General features: G+C 38.8%; 1 protein-coding gene across 4 annotated transcripts in view; it reads left to right on the forward strand.

The window, feature by feature from the left end:
- Positions 1-19610, forward strand: part of NUP188 (nucleoporin 188) — a 54844-nt gene that overhangs the window by 791 nt on the left and 34443 nt on the right. For 3 of the 4 annotated variants that reach the window (XR_005983152.1, XR_005983151.1, XM_041725782.1), the window contains exons 2-8: positions 5728-5782; positions 7703-7776; positions 10532-10616; positions 11184-11264; positions 11953-11997; positions 12948-13040; positions 13184-13303. Coding sequence is in view for 2 of the 4 variants with exons in the window: in XM_041725782.1 (XP_041581716.1) it covers positions 5728-5782; positions 7703-7776; positions 10532-10616; positions 11184-11264; positions 11953-11997; positions 12948-13040; positions 13184-13303 (553 nt within the window). In the remaining 2 variants the exon portion in view is untranslated. Of the gene's footprint in view, positions 1-5727; positions 5783-7702; positions 7777-10531; positions 10617-11183; positions 11265-11952; positions 12099-12947; positions 13041-13183; positions 13304-19610 lie in introns of those variants that run through there. The other variant, XM_041725783.1, reaches the window with a different exon arrangement.

Consider the following 19610-nt stretch of genomic DNA (forward strand, 5'->3'; position numbering starts at 1 on the left):
CCTCCCAAGACCGGGAGGCACCCTCTTTACAGATGATTCACGAATCCAGCTAAGAGCTAGCTAGGTGGTAAAGTGAGGATTCAGACCTAAGCCTGCCCAACTCCGAAGCTTCAGCCAGGTCACCACACCTCCATCTTCCACCTTACCGCTTCAAGTGTCTTCCATCGTCCCTACCACCCTCCGCCCTAAAATTCAACATGCCTGTCACTCACTGTGCCAGCCCTGGCTCCCCACTTGTATGCACTGCTGTGTCCTCAGCACCCAGAAGAGCACGTAATAGGCGCTCGGTAAATACTACACACATTGCCTATCTTCTTTGTTACCACTGACTTCATCTCCCCGCTCTAGTGAGATCTTCTTTGGGATTTCCACTGGACTACTGAACTTTGCTAGGATGACTTTTCTTTTTCCTCCCTAGCTGTTTCATCTGGCAGCATTGTGGTCGTTGTGCCCTCCTTATTTGTATTTATTTGGTAGTCGAATAGAGGTTGGAGGTTGGGTAGATCTAGCTCCTGTAGGGTAAGGCATCCTCTTCAATAGAGAACAGGGGAAGGGAAGGGGTTGATTTGCTTGAAAGATGCTTTGATGTCCCTGGGAACCTACCAAACTCACACTTGAAGATGGAAGAAATGACACTAGGATTTCTAGGCACTGCTTTGCTCAGAGTAGGTATTAGAATGATCTTTCTTTTTGTGCTGGAAAGCACATTATAGCTGCTGGGATTATACTGAGTAGCAGCCTTCTGTTTGGAATGCCTGGAGGTCTGGACTAAGAGAAAACTTAAAATCTATTCCTGGTGCCTGCTGATTTGCAAGTGACCTCAGACAGTCCACTTTACCCTTGGAACCTGTTTTTTCCAAATATGAGCCCTTTTCAGAGTAGTATTGAGATGGCTCTGAAGCATATAGGAGAATCCTTGTGTGTGTTGCTAGCTGGCACTAGTCAAAAATAGAATAATACACTTAAATCACTCAGGGTTTTGGGAAGGTCCCTTAGGGTTTGGGAGACAGTCATTTTGAATATTGGCATTTTTAGATATCTTTTTTTGTCCTTCAGTTAATGTGTTTGTAGAAGTCGTGGTGGTGTATGTATGAAAAAAAAACAAAAACAAAACACCCAACACCAGTGGTTTGAAAAGCTTCTGGTTAAGCTTAAATCTCAGTTCACACAAGAGGCATGTACCTCCTCTGTGGAGTAAGGGCATCCGTGGACAGTGGCCACATTTATTATCTCCCTGTGGAATATAACTTTCTCAAAGGAACTATTTCAGAGTAGGTTGGCTGTGTCTCAGCTTTGTACCAAAAGGACTCTGTCATAGAGGCTCTTCTTCGTAACCTCCTAGTAGCTTTCCTCTGGAAATTTCCAACTGCATGGATTTCTTTTAGGAAGATTGTTTCCAGTTTCCATTTAGCCCAGCTCTTTTAGGAATGGAGTTCCATGTTTTCTGCTGGAACATTGGGCTGAAAGTCAATAAATTTTTAAAACTTTACCTTTGAGGCAAAGTTTTTAGTTTCTGTGCTTTGGTTTCCTCCAAATACTTAGATCAGACTTATTTATTATGCAAAGAGATGAGAGACATTATAGCTTTGGATTAGACACCACAGTTCTGGCCATGGTTGTATCCTGCTAAACCTTTGTAGTGCCTAATTCTTAGGATCATACTTTTTATTACTTTCTACTTTCTTGCTGATTGTGTAATATGTACTTAATGTCCTTTGTCATTCCCAACACTAAACTTTGGAGTATCAGAAGCGTCTTTGATTCATTTGTATCCTCTTTATTCCTAGACCAGAAAATGTAGGAATTGAAGAACCAGTAGCACATGTTTCCACAAGGATTCCCTTCCTGATTAATTACTGTCCCCCCCCCTTTTTTAAAAAAGATTTTATTTATTTATTCATGAGACATACAGAGAGAGAGAGAGAGGCAGAGACAGAGATGGAGGCAGAGGGAGAGGCAGGCTCCCTGCGGGGAACCTGGTGCGGGACCTGATCCCAGGACAGGACTTGATCCCAGGATCCCAGGATCAGGACCTGAGTCGAAGACAGATGCTCAACCACTGAGCCACCCAAGTGCCCCTTCTCCTTTTTTTTTTTTTTTTTTTTTTTTAAGATTTATTTATTTGGGGGGGGGGTAGTTTGGGGCAGGGGTAGAGGGAGAGAGCAAATCTCCAGCAGACTCCCTTCTGATCACGGACCCAACACAGGGCTCTGTCCCATGACTCTGAGATCATGACCTGTGCTGAAATCAAGAGTTGGACACACACTTAACTGAGATACCCAGGCATCCCTACTGTTGTCTCCTTTATCCTGCCTTTTCTTGGCACTTCTGCATATAATACTGGTTTTCTAATTTTTCTGTTCCACTTAGATTGCAGGCCTTGCAAGGTCTAAAAGGGACTTCTCTCATTCTCCATCTTTGGTACTTCTTCATCAGCATATATTCTTTGAGCATCTCTTTGCCAGCCACTATGTTAAGGGTATGTTTTGCCATTGTAAAACAGAAAGCCTCACCTCCACCTTTGCATACTTGTAGGATGAATTCTTGAGTGTGTCTTGATGCAGTATAATGTAATGATGAAACTCTGGAGTCATGCAAACTCGGGTTCAAGCCTTGGCTCTATCATATATTAGTTTTGTGACCTTAGACAAATTATTTAACTACTCTTAAACTTTAGTTTCCTGATGAGATAATGGGGATAATAAGAGCATCAGCTTCATACATGAGTTGTCAATATTCAGTAAGACAGAGTGTAAAATGCTTAACACAGTGCCTGCATATTATAAATGATTAATGTTGGCTATTCTTATTATCAAAAGCTCATTTTCAATAGAGATTATTGATTTTGACATAACAAAAGGAATATATATTGCATGACATGGTTTTGCCAATAAAATTTTTTTTCTTTTTGCCAATAAAAATTTTAATTTCTAAAGAACACTTTTTTTTTCTTCTTGAGTAGTAATTATAAGTTACTGCTTTACTCCAGGACAGTGATCTCCAATCTTGTTTAGTAGCAAACAACAATTTTGTCTCTGCAAAATAGGCTAATGTATTAAACATAAAAGGACCAGGTCTTTTACCTGCTCCTCTGAAACAAATTGATACCCTGGAGCAGTGGTAATTTAGGAATTCATTTGTGGAGTTTTAAAATGTACATTTCCAGGGCACCTGGGTGGCTCTGTGTGTTGAGTGGCTGCCTTTGGCTCAGGTCATGATCTCCCAAGACCTGACCTCCAGGCTCCCTGCTAAATGGGGAATCTGCTTCTCCCTCTGCCCTTCCCTCTGCTCTCTTTCTCTCAAATAAATAAAAATCTTTTTTTTTTTTTTAAGATTTTATTTATTCATGACAGAGAGAAAGAGAGGCAGAGACACAGGCAGAGGGAGAAGCAGGCTCCATGCAGGGAGCCCCATGTGGGACTCGATCCCTAGTCCCAGGATCACACCCTGAGCTGAAGGCAGATGCTCAACTGCTGAGCCACCCAGGCATCCCGAAGTATATGCCACATTAAATAAAGCCCTTCCTTATTTTTTTGTTAATTCAGATTTATCAAACAAGTTAGAATATAATCTCTCTACAGAAGGCAGTCTAACTTTAAAATTTTACTATAAATTTCTTTAAGTGGTGAGCTTGCCTCTGTTCTTAATTACTTACAGCTTGGTTTACTCAGACCTTTTAATATAATTGTGAGTAAAGGGTCCTATTTGTTTCATTAACCAGATCTCATCTCCTGATTTTTGCATAGTGAATGCTGTCTTGTCATCAGAAAAATGATTAGTGATCTCACAGATCCATCGAGGGAGCTGATGTTTATTGATGTAGCAGAGCTCAAGTGTTTTCTTAAAAGCATTAACCCTTAGAAAAGAGATTTAAACCTCTTTTGATGGGAAAATGTTGAAAGACTTTTTGGGGGTGGTGGTGGTAAAGATTTTATTTTTAAGTAATCTACACCCAGTCTGGGCCTTGAACTAGCAACCCTGAGATCAAGAGTTGTCGGTTCCACCCACTGAGCCAGCCAGACACCCCTTGAAAGAAAATTTTTAAGCATAGCTAGTGCTTGATCTAAGTCTTCATGGGAAAAACATTTTTCAGTTTATCCTCATTTTTAAGAGAACTTGCATCCTTTCTGTCAAATGTTTAGTATATTTTCCTAGACCTTTTCATCTCTATAGACTAGCTTTCTAAGCAGTTTTTTTTTTTTAAGAGAGAGGGAGGGGAGAGAGCAGGGGGAGGGGCAGAGAGAGAGAGAGAGGGAGAAAAATCTCAAGCTTACTCTATGCTGAGCTTGGAGGGGGAATTGGGGCTTAATCCCACAAACCTGAAGTCATGACCTGAGACTCCTAACCAACTGAGCCATCCAGGAGCCTCTTGGGAGAATTTCTTAGTGGTTACATTTTGAAATTTAGTTCTAGACTTTAGAAAACCCCATAAGGTGTTTCCTGAAGTTCCAAAGGCATGGATGAGGGAAGGAACTTGGGTAAGCACATGGTGAAGGGTACATTTAAAGAGTTTACCAGGAATAGTGACAATAATGTGTTGCATATAGTGTCTTGCACTGTATGTGGTACCTAGTGCTAATTAATAAGTGAACGAATATTACATTTAGAAATTTTTCTGAAGGTACCTCTGGCTAGCTCAGTCAGTAGAGTGTTTGACTCTTGGTCTTGAGGTCATGAGTTTGAGCCCCGTGTTGGGTATAGAGATTACTTAAGTAAATCTTAAGAAAATTGGGGCACTTGAGTGGCTCAGTGGGTTAAGAGTCTGCCTTCGGCCCAGGTCATGATCTCAGGGTCCTGGGATCGAGCCCCACAATGGGCTGCCTGCTTAGTGGGGAGTCTGCTTCTCTTCCCTCTGCAGTTCCCCTAGCTTGTGTGCTCTCTATCTCTCTGTCAAATAAAATCTTAAAACAAAAAAAAAAAAGAAAGAAAGAAAAAATTTCTGGAGTTGATGAGGGGGCTTGAAATATACATAGTCCTTTTCTGTATTCTCCTTTTTGGTCACTACATTTTAATGAGAAGGGAGGAGATAGAAATACTACCCTGAGGCGGCTTCTTAGCATAGAATATGTAAGATAATTCACTAGTTATTGTATTTCATTAATTGTCAAATATACATTTCTTTATACTGCTATGTATTTTATTATTATTATTATTTTTTTAATGTATTTTATTATTGATGGCTGGTAGAACATAAATAATCATGTATCCTGCAATTAATTGCATCTTAAATGCATTAAAGTATGGTGGCAATCCTCATTTTTTTTTTTTTTAAGACTGTATTTATTCATAGAGACAGAGAGAGAGGCAGAGACACAGGCAGAGGGAGAAGCAGGCACCATGCAGAGAGCCTGACATGGGACTCAATCCAGGGTCTCCAGGATCACGCCCTGGGCTGCAGGTGGCGCTAAACCGCTGCGCCACTGGGGCTGCCCGCAATCCTCATTTTTTTTTTTTTTTTTCCCCGCAATCCTCATTTTTAACACATCTGCTTGGTTTAGGTTATGTGTCAGCTTCTTAATTTTTATTTTGAACATCAAACTTTTAAGAACAATGTAATGGGATTAATGTCCAGAGTTTTAATAAATTGTTTTCTACATTGAGTTTCCTGGTTTCAGAGAATAGATGAAATACTGCGAGACAGCTTGGTCAAATTTGTATAATCACACTGCGAGACAGCTTGGTCAAATTTGTATAATCTGAAAGTGCAAAATTCCCATTATTTTTCAGGAGTAGCCGGGAACTATGGACAATTCTGCTTGGAAGGTCAGCTCTGAGAGAACTGGTAAGTGGGTGGTGTTCTTGAGTGGATTCTGCAGTTTTTATGTAGCTTGTGTTACAGTAAGCCCCCAAAACTGCCTTGTCTTTGATGGAAGAAGTAAATGCATTTTTTTATTCCTAAAACTTTATAAACATGATGTATTCCCTGTTTCTCTGTGCTGAACCATGTTGTATCTTCTAGCCCAGCTGCTATGGTTTCTAAACCTCCACTTCTCTTTGTTCTTTGGTGATTCCTTATCTGAAAAGATACCAGTGCTGTTCAACTAGCTGCTCAGGGTTGGGGGATGAATACCATTTTGCTCCCTCAGGCTAAGGAAAATGCTCAGGCCTTTTCTCTGTCTTGGACTTTACTTGCCTTTTCTTTTTTTTAACATGTTGCTAGCTCCTTAGGTCACAGAGGCTGTGCTTTCTAGGACATTTCCAAGTATAGTAAAGGACAGTTCTTAATGTTGATCCTGAGTGTTTTGACCCACCCTGTGAGGGTAAAGTGTTAAGATGATGTTCAATTATTGCTATTATTATGGTAATTAACATAATGTTATACCTTTTTTCAGAGCTTTAATTTTTTTTTTTTAAGATTTTATTTATGGGCAGCCCCAGTGGCTCAGTGGTTTAGCGTCTGCCTGCAGCCCAGGGTGTGATCCTGGAGACCCGGGACTGAGTCCCATGTCGGGCTGCCGGCATGGAGCCTGCTTCTCCCTCTGCCTGTGTCTGTGCCTCTCTCTCTCTCTGTGTCTCTCATGAATAAATAAATAAAATCTTTTTTTTTTTAAAAAAAAAGAGCCACTCAGGCATCCCTAGAGCCTTATTTATTTATTTATTTATTTATTTATTTATTTTTAGGTAGGCTACATGGCCAGTAGACTACATGGGGCTTGAACTCATGACCTTGAAATCAAGAGTCTCATGCTCTACTATCTGACCTATCCAGGATCCACTATAAAGTCTTTACATCTTTTATATGCTTTCGTCTGATAACTCTACTTCTAGGAATATGTCTCACAAGAAAGAAATCCTGAAAAAGTTTTGTGCACAAAGCTCTTTACCGTAGTATTTTTAAAATTTATTTTTTATTTATTTGAGAGAAAGAGAGAAAGCATGAGCAGGGGGAGGGGCAGAGGGAGAAGCACCCTCTATGAGGCTCTATCCCAGAACCCTGGGATCATGACCTGAGCCGAAGGCAGACACCCAACTGAGGGAACCACCCAGGTGCCCTTACATAGTGTTATTTATATTAATAAGGAATCACCGCTTAAGTTTATCTAACAATAGAGGTATGGTAAATAAATTATTATCCAGCCACTTGATAAAATATTATGCAACCACTAGAAAGAGTATTTATCAAGATTTTCATAATTAGGTTAAATCATCGTTAGAATGTTAAGGAAGGAAAAGAGGCTACAGAATTCTTTTTTTTTTTTTTTTTAAGATTTTATTTATTTATTAGAGAGAGCATGAATGGGAGGAGGGGAGAAGTGTAAGGGAGAAGCAGACTCCCCACTGAACAGGGAGCCCAACGTGGGGCTTGACCCCAGGATCCTGAGATATGACCTGAGCCAAAGTCAGATGCTCAACCAACTGAGCCACTCAGGTGCCCTCAGAATTCTCTTTTCAAAATGATTTCAGCTGTGGGGAAAAGCATATTAAAAAAGATTTAGGGGATCCCTGGGTGGCGCAGCGGTTTGACGCCTGCCTTTGGCCCAGGGCGCGATCCTGGAGACCCGGGATCGAATCCCACGTCGGGCTCCCAGGGCATGGAGCCTGCTTCTCCCTCTGCCTGTGTCTCTGCCCCTCTCTCTCTCTCTCTCTCTCTCTCTCTCTCTCTGTGACTATCATAAAAAAAAAAAATAAAATAAATAAAAATAAAAATAAAAAAGATTTAGGATTATGTAAACCCTTATATAATTTCTTTGTTCTTTTCCAGAATCAGATTGAGGCAGAACTGAATAAACATTGGCAGCGGCTCTTAGAAGGGCTGTCCTACTATAAACCACCCAGGTATGGCTATTCCATGCGTCTGGTTAGAGTAATTCCCCTGAGGAAGCTGGGGTAGTGAAACCGTTGTTGTGTATGATTTTGTGATACTGCTGGGTTAGGTAGATTATAGAGAATACAGTTTGGTTACCAGTGGAAGAGAGTTGGGCACATTTTTTCTGTCTGTTGAAAGGAAGGGAAATTCCTTTTAGAAATATAGTGTTGTCGAATCTAGTTATATAACTCTAGTATTTGGGGAGGGGGAGTCATTAACTTTTCAATTAATAGTTCTAGTGTTTATTTCGGTCCACTGTGTTTGTGTACAATGCTGTTGGCACCAGGTGCTAGGCTAGGGCAGTGAGCAGTAATAAGAGTAGCTGACCACTTACAGAGTGTTTACTGTGTATCAGTTATTATTCTGAGTATCATAGGCCTCATAAAAGCCCACTAAGATAGATACTATTTTTATTCAGTTCTTGAATATATATATATTTTTTACTGGGCAATAGAAAACAGTAACATATAACCTAGTTTAAAAAAGAAGAGAATACATCTTGTAGGACTAGACTCTTTAAATTAACTCCTAGTCCAGATAGCGTTCTGTGGTGCATCATAGTTGCCAAGCCACCCTCATTTCCTTTCTACTTCTGAGCATCTGGTTTTTTTTACATCTTCACCTTCCATCTTCATTTCTTTAGGTTAATAAAGAGCTTTCTTTTTGTTCATGAACCCTTCCCCCATACTTGTTTTGAAGTAACTCCCAGACATCATGTTGTTTGATCGGTAACTACCATGTATCTAAAATATATGGACTTTTAAAAAAAAGATAATCACTATTATTACATATAGGTACTTTTATTATTATCGTTTCCATTTTACAGATGGGGAAACTGAGGCACAAAGAGGTTAAGTAACTTGCCCAAGGTCACACAGCTAGTAAGTGTAGAACCAGGATTTGAACCTGGCAGTGTTACTCCAGTGTCTGTGTTCTCAATCATCATTCTGTGTTGCCTCTTTCAGATCTATTTCACCTTACCTAGCCTTTGTGTTGTGGATTTCCTGTGAAATGTGAGAGTCTCTCTAAAAAAAAAAAAAAATCCAACAACATGCTTGTAGTTCACAGAATGGACATTCATGGCATTACTTTCTTTTTTTAAAAGACAAAAGTTTCGTGTTTGTTTTTTTTTAATTTTTAATTTTATTTTTTTAAAGATTTTTATTTATTCATTCATGACAGACACACACAGAGAGAGAGAGAGAGGCAGAAACACAGGCAGAGGGAGAAACAGGCCCCATGCAGGGAGCCCGACGTGGAACTTGATCCCGGGTCCCAGGATCACACCCTGGGCCGAAGGCGGTGCAAAACCGCTGAGCCACCGGGACTGCCCCAAAAGTTTCTTTTATAAGTAGCATCAGATTCGAAGCCCGACAGAGAGGTTTTTTTTTTTTTTTTTTTTTTGGTAACTTCAGGCTTTATTTGAATTTAACCTTTTTTTATTTTTTTCTTTCTCTTTAATGTCTTCTCTCTGTCTCCGGATCCAGTCCAGGATCCCATATTGCATTTAGTTGTCATGTTGCCTTAGCTCATAGCTGTGACAGCATCTCAGTCATCCCTTAATTTTCATGATCTTGAATAGTTTTGAGGAGGACTGGTCAAGTATTTTGTAGAATGTTGTCCTCAATTTGGATTTGTCTCATGTTTTTCTCATTATTAGATTGGGATTTTGAGTTTTGGGGAAGAATGCATAGACGTGAGGTACAATTCTTACTGTAACAGAGGATGTGGTTATCCACATAAAATTACTGGTAATGTTAACTTTGCTCACTTGGGTAAGGTAGCATTTGCCAAGTTTCTCTTCTGTAACGTCACTTTTTCTCTTTTCCCTACTCTGTGTTTTAAAAGTGGGTCATTAAGCCTAGCCCACTCTCTGGGTGAGGATATAGTGGAATTAAACTCTACCTCCTGAAGGGAGTTTGGTCTTCTTTTGTAAGGAAGATTTTTCCCTTCTCCCTATTTATTTGTTTGTATTCTATGGGCTCCTGTTATTTATTTTATTCTTTGTTTATACCTTGTTTTAGCTTTAGTCACTGGAAGTTCTTTTGGGTTGGCTTCTGTGTCGTCTTGACATTTCCCCATCCTTTTGTTTTCTTAATATTTCCTTTCTTTATGGCATTACAAGATGCTCCAGGCTCATCTAGTATTTTCCCCGCTCCAGCTGTAGAATTGGCTATTTCTCTAAGGAGTCCTGGTAACTCTTACTAGTTATTGGTATTAGAAAACAAGATCTGGGTACTGAGTGTGCTCATTGCTACAGGGGTTTTAGCTTCTAGGCTTTCTCAGTGAGTAGAGCTAAGTAATATATGTATGTATACTAACAGACCTGGTTTTAAATTTAATCTTAACTTTTTATTAGCTGTGGGATTTTTGGTAAGTTATTTATTGTTTCTGGGTATTAGTAATCCCATTTGTAAAATGGGGATAGTAATATTTCCCTTTCATAGTTGTAAGGATCAAAAATAACGTAACTTAATATATTCACATATAGTACTATTATAACTATAGTTTGTAGGAGATATATACCGTATTTATTATTTAGGCATAAATAGTTGTGTTATAAAGTCTGTATAGATGAATTTGTTTTTTGTGTGTGTGTGTGTATTTTTGTAGGCACCTAAAGGGCAGAAAAAGGTCTGTTATAAAAGTATCTTTAAGTATGTTTATTTAAAATCCTTAGAGGGTCATTGAGAATGAGGAAATGATTCATTGTTCTTTTCATAGTCCAAATTCAGCTGAAAAAGTGAAAGCTAATAAAGATGTGGCTTCACCGTTGAAGGAGCTGGGTTTAAGAATCAGCAAGTTTTTGGTGAGTAAAAATTAGGACTGGCTCAGCTTGCTACCTTCACTGTGAATGTGCATTGTTTTATTGTTAGTGATTATTAGTGAAAATTCAGTTTATTTCAGTTTGGGAGATTAAATTGAGCATGTTGGATTTCGAAAATATCCAAGTTGCAACTCTTCTTGCTAAAAGCCATAAATTAAGTTGCCAGACCTGTTTACTATATATGTATCATAGAGTTTTCTCATCATGCATGTAGTAGTGTTCCTTAAATTGCCTAGATTATATTTAAATATGTAGCTGTTTCTTTTTAATTTTGGAAACCTGGATCATGCCTGTGACTGTTCCAGTGGCTTGGTAAATAAGCACAGTTGTTTCTGATATTGTAAATTTAGTTGTCATGTAAATTGCATGTCTGACTGCCTCCTTTTTCTCCTATTTGGGGGAAAATTATGTTGTGTGAAATATTTAGAAAGGATTGTTGTTTATTCAAGTTCTGTGTTCATTCTAGAGGACAAATCTTTAGAATGCTTTGCATCCTATCTGTTTCCTGAGCTGAGCTGCTGTTCCTCACTTATGACCCCTGCATTTCAGGGTCTTGACGAAGAACAGAGTGTGCAGTTACTCCAGTGTTACCTTCAAGAGGATTATAGAGGTACCCGTGACTCACTAAAGGTTTGTAGTTATGTCCAACTCCTTTCTCCTGCCTTCTCCCATTTTCCTTGTTGGTTTTAGGTGTTTAAGCATTTTTCGACTGGTTCTTTGCAATAGAGGTAGGTGATCAGATACAGTGATTCTCAGGAGAGACTTTCTAAAGGCTTAAAAAACATGTACTTAAACTGAGGTCTGTCCTTAGACTTTGGGGGCTGGAGAGGTCAAAGATTGACATGTTAAGGATAGAATCTGAAGAAATCAGAGCTGAAAATGACCTGGGACCATGTGCGGTTTGTATTGTCCATCATTTTACAAATGAGTCTAGAGGAGTGGGCAGAGATTTGAGCACAGATTTGGATACACTTAGGTAAAAAATATTTCCAGAGAGACCCCTGGGTGGCTCAGCATTTAGGCGTCTGCCTTGGGCTCAGGACGTAATCCCAGGTCAGGGGATTGAATCCACATCAGGCTCCCTGTGAGGAGAGAAAGTCCTCTGACTTTCTATGTTTCTGCCTCTTTCTCTCTGTCTCATGAATAAACAAATAAATCTTTAAAAAGAAAATTTCCAGAAATGAATGGGCACTTATAATCTTGAAAGGTGGGTGAAGATATTTACCTTTCTCTTTGTTAATTGAACTTTGCTTGTAAGATGGCTACTGAAAAAAAAAAAAAAATAAGATGGCTACTGGACTGTTCTTTTTTCCTTCAGACAGTACTGCAAGACGAGAGGCAGAGCCAGGCCTTAATCCTGAAGGTGAGCAGTAGTCACTGTTTTCATTCTTTGACGTGAAATTGGGTGATGGCTTCTTGACCTTATTCTCCTGGGCATTGCTGGCTTTGGACTCTTTTTGTTGGGTAAGCATTGAGATCTTAATGAAGTAGCTTAGTAACATAGTTGTCAAACAAGACACTTTTATCCACTGGCCCTAGCTGAGACCTTTTTCCTAAGGAGACCCTTCAGCTACTGGGAATAAAAAATGTTTCATGTGTATTTTTTCTCTAGGTCTAAATGCAAGAAAGTTAATTTATATTTCTTTATTCCTTATCTCCCCCTAGCCCACAAAGCCGCCTCTCATTTAGGATCTCATAAAAAATGGAATTTGACTGTGACTTCAGAAGTAGTTTCCTATTTGGTATTTAGTGAGAACCAAGTACATTAGTTATAAGCAGTTAGATATGTACCAGTGATGCTTTCATATTTGCTTCATGTATTTGGCCTGTCAGTTATGGCATTGTGTGTTTCTTGAATGCTCTGAGAAATCCTGCAAGACAACTTGTTTATATTTTTCAATAATTCCTTTTATCTTGCATGGCTTTACTTATATCCTAGTTAATGAAGGTCTTTTGCTTTCTATTGGCCTAACACCATCTTTCTGTTTCTGTGATTGCTTGAAGAAATCAGACTTTTCATTCACATCTTTAAGTGATCTCTTTATTAATAAACTTAAAATTGGGGACGCCTGGGTAACTCAGTAGTTGAGTGTCTGCCTTTGGCTCAGGGCATGATCCCAGGATCCGAGATCGAGTCCCACATTTAGCTCCTTGCAGGAAGCCTGCTTCTCTTTCTGCCTATGTCTCTGCCTCTCTCTCTGTGTCTCTCATGAATAAATAAATAATCTCTTTTAAAAATTGAAAAAAACTTTAAATTGTATGTTCTTTGTGCAAAGGTGAGTAACTGATTTTGCGTTTTCGGTTTCTTCCCAGATTGCAGATTATTACTATGAAGAGAGAACCTGTATTCTTCGTTGTATTTTACACCTTCTCACTTATTTCCAAGATGAAAGACACCCCTATAGGGTAAGCCCATTTAGTCCTTGTGGTTCTCTGTATTTATAAAATCCAACACTATTTAATATTTTATATTATTCACATTCACACTCATTTGAACATTTACCTTTTATTGTAGATTTAAGTTACTCTGGGTTTTTTTTTTTTTTAAGGTTGAATATGCAGACTGTGTTGATAAATTGGAGAAGGAACTAGTTATAAAATACAGACAGCAGTTTGAAGAGCTTTATAAAACCGAAGCACCAACATGGGAGACACATGGAAATCTCATGGTATGTGGTTAGTGGGCCCTCCTGTAATTTAGGAGAATTGTAAACCTTGTGCATAGAACTCCCAGTTAAATTATTCACTTATTAACTTATAATGTTTATTGATAATCTTTCTTCAGAAAATTTATACATGTCATGGATCAAAACACTGATGACTTTATGTAATGGTATTTAATTCTGGATGTTTTCACCTGACTTTATCTAGTCAATTTACTTTCTGTTCTTGCCTAAAATCTTTTCTTAGTCATTAATGGAACTCTAAATTCAAGATTTCATCTTCTTTATTATCATTATTAAGTATGTGACACTAGTCTGATTATTTTATTCTAAATTGTAAAGCAGCCTACATTTATAGATTAGACCATGCCCTTTTTTATTTTGAAAATAGTACGTTTATTAAAATAATTCAGCCAAAACATGAACAAGAACTATTGAAAATATTTAGTAGAAGAAAAGGGCCCATTTATAATAGCAATAAAAGCATACATTTCTTAGGAATAGGGATCCCTGGGTGGCGCAGCGGTTTAGCACCTGCCTTTGGCCCAGGGCGTGATCCTGGAGACCCGGGATCGAGTCCCCCGTCGGGCTCCTGGCATGGAGCCTACTTCTCCCTCCTCCTGTGTCTCTGCCCCTCTCTCTCTCTCTCTTTCTCTCTCTCTGTCTATCATGAATAAATAAAATAAAAAATAAAACAGTTAAAAAAAAAAAAGGAAAAGCTTGTGACAATCCAAATCTAAATGAAGAGAATTTTAAAATGCTATAAAGGGTATTTATTTTATTATTTTGTTACTTATTTATTTAGAGAGAAAGCACACACAAGTTGGCAGGGAGAGGGAAAGAATCGTAAGCAGGCTCCACTATCAGCGCAGAGCCCAACTTGAGGTTTGATCTCATGACTCTGAGATCATGACCCAAGCTGAAATCAAGAGTTGGATGCTGGGATCCCTGGGTGGCGCAGTGGTTTAGTGCCTGCCTTTGGCCCAGGGCGCGATCCTGGAGACCCAGGATCGAATCCCACGTCGGGCTCCCGGTGCATGGAGCCTGCTTCTCCCTCTGCCTATGTCTCTGCCTCTCTCTCTCTCTCTCTCTCTGTGACTATCATAAATAAACAAAAATTAAAAAAGAAAAAAAAAAAAGAGTTGGATGCTTAACCAACTGAGCCACCCAGGTGTCCCAGTGCTGTAATGGGTATAAAAGAAGTCATAACTGAATGGAAAGACACACCACATTCTTGAATATAAAGACACCACTATAAATGTGTCAGTACGTCTTATGTTAACCTATGAATTAAGTGCAATACCAAAAAAAAACTAGCAAGTGTTTGTTTGCCTTTTTTTTTTTTTTTTTAATTGGGCCAAAGGCAGGCGCCAAACCGCTGTGCCACCCAGGGATCCCTGTTTTGCCTTTTATTTTGGAACTGGACAGGCTGATTCTCAAATCCATATGAAAGATACGTAAGAATAGCCAGGAAATTTTTGAAAAAGATGAATTAGTCTTATTAGATAATTAATACTACAGTAATTTGTAGCATGACATTGGCACATGAATAGACTTCTAAATAGAGCATAATAGGAGGTCTAGTTATAGACCCAGAATGAGTTAATGTGTGATAAAGGCAGCATTTCAATCAGTGGGAAATAGTATATTTTTCAATAGAAGATCTTGAACTACTGAATAACCATGGGGAGAAAAATTGCATTGTATCTCTATCTCCTGCCTCTACCAAAAGAAAATCAGAGCAATGATTTAAATTAAAGAAAAGTAACAGTAGGGGCTCCTGACTAGCTTAGTCAGTAGAGCATGCAACCCCTGTTCTTGGGGTTTTGAATTGAAGCCCCATGTTAGGTGTAGAGTGCACTTAGAAAAAAAAAATTTAAGTATTGGAAGAAAACAAGGGAAGTGGTTTTGTTTTGTTTGGAGTGGAGAAGACTTTTTAAAGTAAAACCTAAAAGCCGTGAAAGAAAAATAATTATAAACCCAGCAATATCAAATCAAACACTTTTGCAAGGCAAAAACAAAAACAAAAAAGGGTGCAGTAAACAAAGTAAGACAACCTCATATCATAAAGGGTTATTTTTTTAAATATATTTTTTTAAATTTTTATTTACTTATGATAGTCACAGAGAGAGAGAGAGAGAGGCAGAGACACAGGCAGAGGGAGAAGCAGGCTCCATGCACCGGGAGCCCGATGTGGGATTCGATCCCGGGTCTTCAGGATCGCGCCCTGGGCCAAAGACAGGCGCCAAACTGCTGCGCCACCCAGGGATCCCTCATAAAGGGTTATTAAAATAGAACTCCTGTAAATCATGAAGACCAGTAGAAAAATAGGCAAAAGCAGTAACATATTCACATGACAACACTCTTGTCTGAGGGTTGGGATAATGGGTACTTATATCTTGCTGTATAAATCAATATTTTTTTAGTGGAAAATAGGACAATATTTAAAAATTGAAAAGTACATGTTTATTGACCTAGCATTTCCAGTTTAAGAGTTTATCTGATAAATACATTCATTCACACTTGTGTGAAACAACTTGTGTAAATGATAAATATGTAACATCCCCATCCCCTGCTTTATTCAGGTATAATTTCCATTTAATAAAATTCCCTGATCTTAAGTGTACAGCTTTGACAGTTGTATGTAGTCATATGCATAATCATCATATAGTACATTTCTAAATTAAAAAAAAAAAAAAAGGGATCCCTGGGTGGCACAGCAGTTTGGCGCCTGCCTTTGGCCCAGGGCGTGATCCTGGAGACCTGGGATCGAATTCCACATCGGGCTCCCGGTGCATGGAGCCTGCTTCTCCCTCTGCCTGTGTCTCTGCCTCTCTCTCTCTCTCTCTCTCTCTCTCTGTGTGTGTGACTATCATAAATAAATAAAAATTAAAAAAAAAAAAGAACATTTCTGTCTCCCCTAGAAAGTTTATGGTCAGTCTTTGATCTCTGGCCCCAGATGTGACCATTAATCTGTTCTCTGTCAGTATAGTTTTTGTTTTTTAAACCATGTTTTTAAAATTCTGTCAAAATAATACATAATGAAAACTTACCGTTTTAACTATTTATTTTTATTTCTTAAGAATTTATTTGAGAGGGCAGCCCGGGTGGCTCAGCAGTTCAGTGCCTGCCTTCAACCTGGGGCGTGATCCTGGAGACCCGGGACTGAGTCCCATGTCGGGCTCCCTGCATGGAGCCTGCTTCTCCCTCTGCCTGTGTCTCTGCCTCTCTATCTGTGTCTCTCACAAAAAAATAAAATCTTTAGAAAAAAAGAATTTATTTGAGAGAGAGAGAGAAATAGCACAGGGTGTAGGGGTATAGTGAGAGGGAGAGTCTTAAACAGACTCTGCCCTGAGCATGGAGCCCAATGCAAGGCTTGATCCCAGGAGGTCACAACCTGAGCTGAAACCAAGATTGGCCACTCAACCAAGTGTGCCATCCAGGCACCCCTTGTTTTAACCATTTATAAGTGTAACTGTCACTATAATTTTGCCATTTCTAGAATTTCACGTAAATAGAACCATATAATGTGTAGTCTTCTGTTTGGCTTTTCTCACTTAGCATACTGTTTTTGAGATTCATCCATGTTATATCATGTGACAGTACTTCATTCTTATTTATGGTTGTTGAACAGCATTTCAGTGTGGATGTATGCCATGTTTTGTTTATCCATTCATTTGGTACATATTTGAGTTCTGTTTTTTGACTATTACAAGTAATGTGCAGTGACCATTAACATACAAGTCTTTGTGTGGACAGGACATTTTATTTATTTATTTATAAAAGATTTATTGGGATCCCTGGGTGGCGCAGTGGTTTAGCGCCTGCCTTTGGCCCAGGGCGCGATCCTGGAGACCCGGGATCGAATCCCACGTCGGGCTCCCAGTGCATGGAGCCTGCTTCTCCCTCTGCCTGTGTCTCTGCCTCTCTCTCTCTCTCTCACTGTGTGCCTATCATAAATAAAAAAAATAATAATAATAAAAAAAAAGATTTATTTATTTGCGGGGAGGGGCAGAGGAGAGGGAATCCCACACAGACTCCACCATGCTGAGCACAGATCCTGACAACAGGGCTCCATCCCATGACCCCAAGAGCACAACCTGAACCGAAATCAAGAATCAGACACTCAACTGACTAAGCTTCCTAGGTGCTCCAACATTCTTTTTTTTTTTTTTTAATTTTTATTTATTTATGATAGTAACAGAGAGAGAGAGAGAGAGGCAGAGACACAGGCAGAGGGAGAAGCAGGCTCCATGCACCGGGAAACCGATGTGGGATTCGATCCTGGGTCTCTAGGATCGCGCCCTGGGCCAAAGGCAGGCGCCAAACCACTGTGCCACCCAGGGATCCCGGTGCTCCAGCATTCTTAACAGCATTCCTGGGATCCCTGGGTGGCACAGCGGTTTAGCGCCTGCCTTTGGCCCAGGGCGCGATCCTGGAGACCCGGGATCGAATCCCACGTCGGGCTCCTGGTGCATGGAGCCTGCTTCTCCCTCTGCCTGTGTCTCTTCCTCTCTTTCTTTCTCTGTGTGACTATCATAAATAAATAAAAATTAAAAAAAAAAAACCAGCATTTCTGAGAATTCTTCATGTTTTGTATCCTTACCAATACTTGGTATGGTCATTGTTTTTAATTTTAGACATCTGATAGGTTTTAATTTGTGTTTCCATGATGACTAGTGATTTTGAGCATCTTTTTACATGCCTGTTTGCTTATATCTTTTTTGTGGAAGTGTTTATCAGTTTCTGCCTCTTTTTTTTTTTTTTTTTTTTTTTTACTGAATTTTAAGAGTTCTTTGTGTATTCTGGAGATAAACCATTTGACAGGTAAATGTTTTAGAAATATTTTCTTTCACTCCGAGGCTTGCTTGCTTTTTTTTCTCACTTAAAGTGTCCAAGAACAAAACTTAGGGCGACTGGGTAGCTCGTTGGTTAAGCATCTGACTCTTGATTTCAGCTCAGGGCTGTGAGATTGAACCCTGCATTTGGCTCCATGCTGGGCATGGAGTCTGCTTAAGATTCTCTCTCTACCTTTCCCCCACCAAAATAAAAAATAAGAGCAAACATAAATTTTCATAAAATCTCTTTTGTCAGTTTTTTTTTTTTTTTTTTTTTTCTGTGAGGATTCTTCCCTTTTGGGCCTCGTTTTAGAAATCTTTGCTTAACCTAATGTCTCAGATATTTTGTTTTCTTTTAGAAGTTTTATAGTTTTAGCATATACATTTAGGTCAGTAATTACTTTTTAGTTAATTTTATTGCATGGTGTGAGGTAAGGTAATAAGGTAATAATGTAATAAGATTTATTTTTTCCCCATATAGATATCTTCTTCTAGTACCATTTATGGAAAAGATTGTCTTTTCCCATTGGATTACCTTGGGACCTTTGTAAAAACTCAGTTCATATTAATGTGGGTCTGTCTGTGATCCACTGAATTTTATATCTATATGCTTATATCACACTGTCTGGATTACAATAGTTTTATTTAGCAAATCTTAAAATCAAGTAGTGTAAATCTTTCAGCCTTGTTCTCTTTCAAAATGTTTTGACTATTGTAGGTCCTTTCCTTTTCCATATCAACTTTAGATTAGTTTCTCCAAAAAAAAAAGCTCTCAAGGATTTTGGTAAGAATTTTATTGAATCTTTAATTTGAAGAGAATTACCATCTTAATAATGTTACTAAATATTCCAATCTTTGAACCTGATAAATCTCTTCATTTATGTGTGTCTTGTTTAATATCCCTAAATAAGGGCAGCCCAGGTGGCTCTGCGGTTTGGCGCCACCTTCAGCCCAGGGCGTGATCCTGGAGACCCGGGATCCAGTCCCACGTCGGGCTCCCTGTGTGAAGCCTGTTTCTCCCTCTGCTTGTGTCTCTGCCTCTCTCTCTCTCTCTCTCTGTGTGTGTGTGTGTGTGTCTCATGAATAAATTAAAAAAAAAAAAACTCTTAAAAATATCCCTAAATAAGTTTTTGTTTTCAGTATTCATGGATTATGTATCTTTTATTAAATTTAGCCTTAAATATTTAATTTTTTGATGCTACTGTAAATATTTTTTTAAATTCATTTTTCAGTTTATTGTTAGTATTTAGAAATACAGTTGATTTTTTACATTAATCTTGTATCTTGTGGCCTTGCTAAATTCACTTATAGTAGGTTTTTTCTTTTTCTTTTGTATTTTTTTAAGATTTATTTATTTGAAAAAAAAAAAAGATTTATTTATTTGAGAGATAGCATGTGAGTGTCGTGGAGGGAGCGGGAGAGGGAGGAGAGAGAATCCCAAGCAGACTCCCTTTGGAGCATGGAGCCTAATATGG

Source organism: Vulpes lagopus, chromosome 12 (assembly GCF_018345385.1).
Source record: "Vulpes lagopus strain Blue_001 chromosome 12, ASM1834538v1, whole genome shotgun sequence".
Classification (NCBI taxonomy): domain Eukaryota; kingdom Metazoa; phylum Chordata; class Mammalia; order Carnivora; family Canidae; genus Vulpes; species Vulpes lagopus.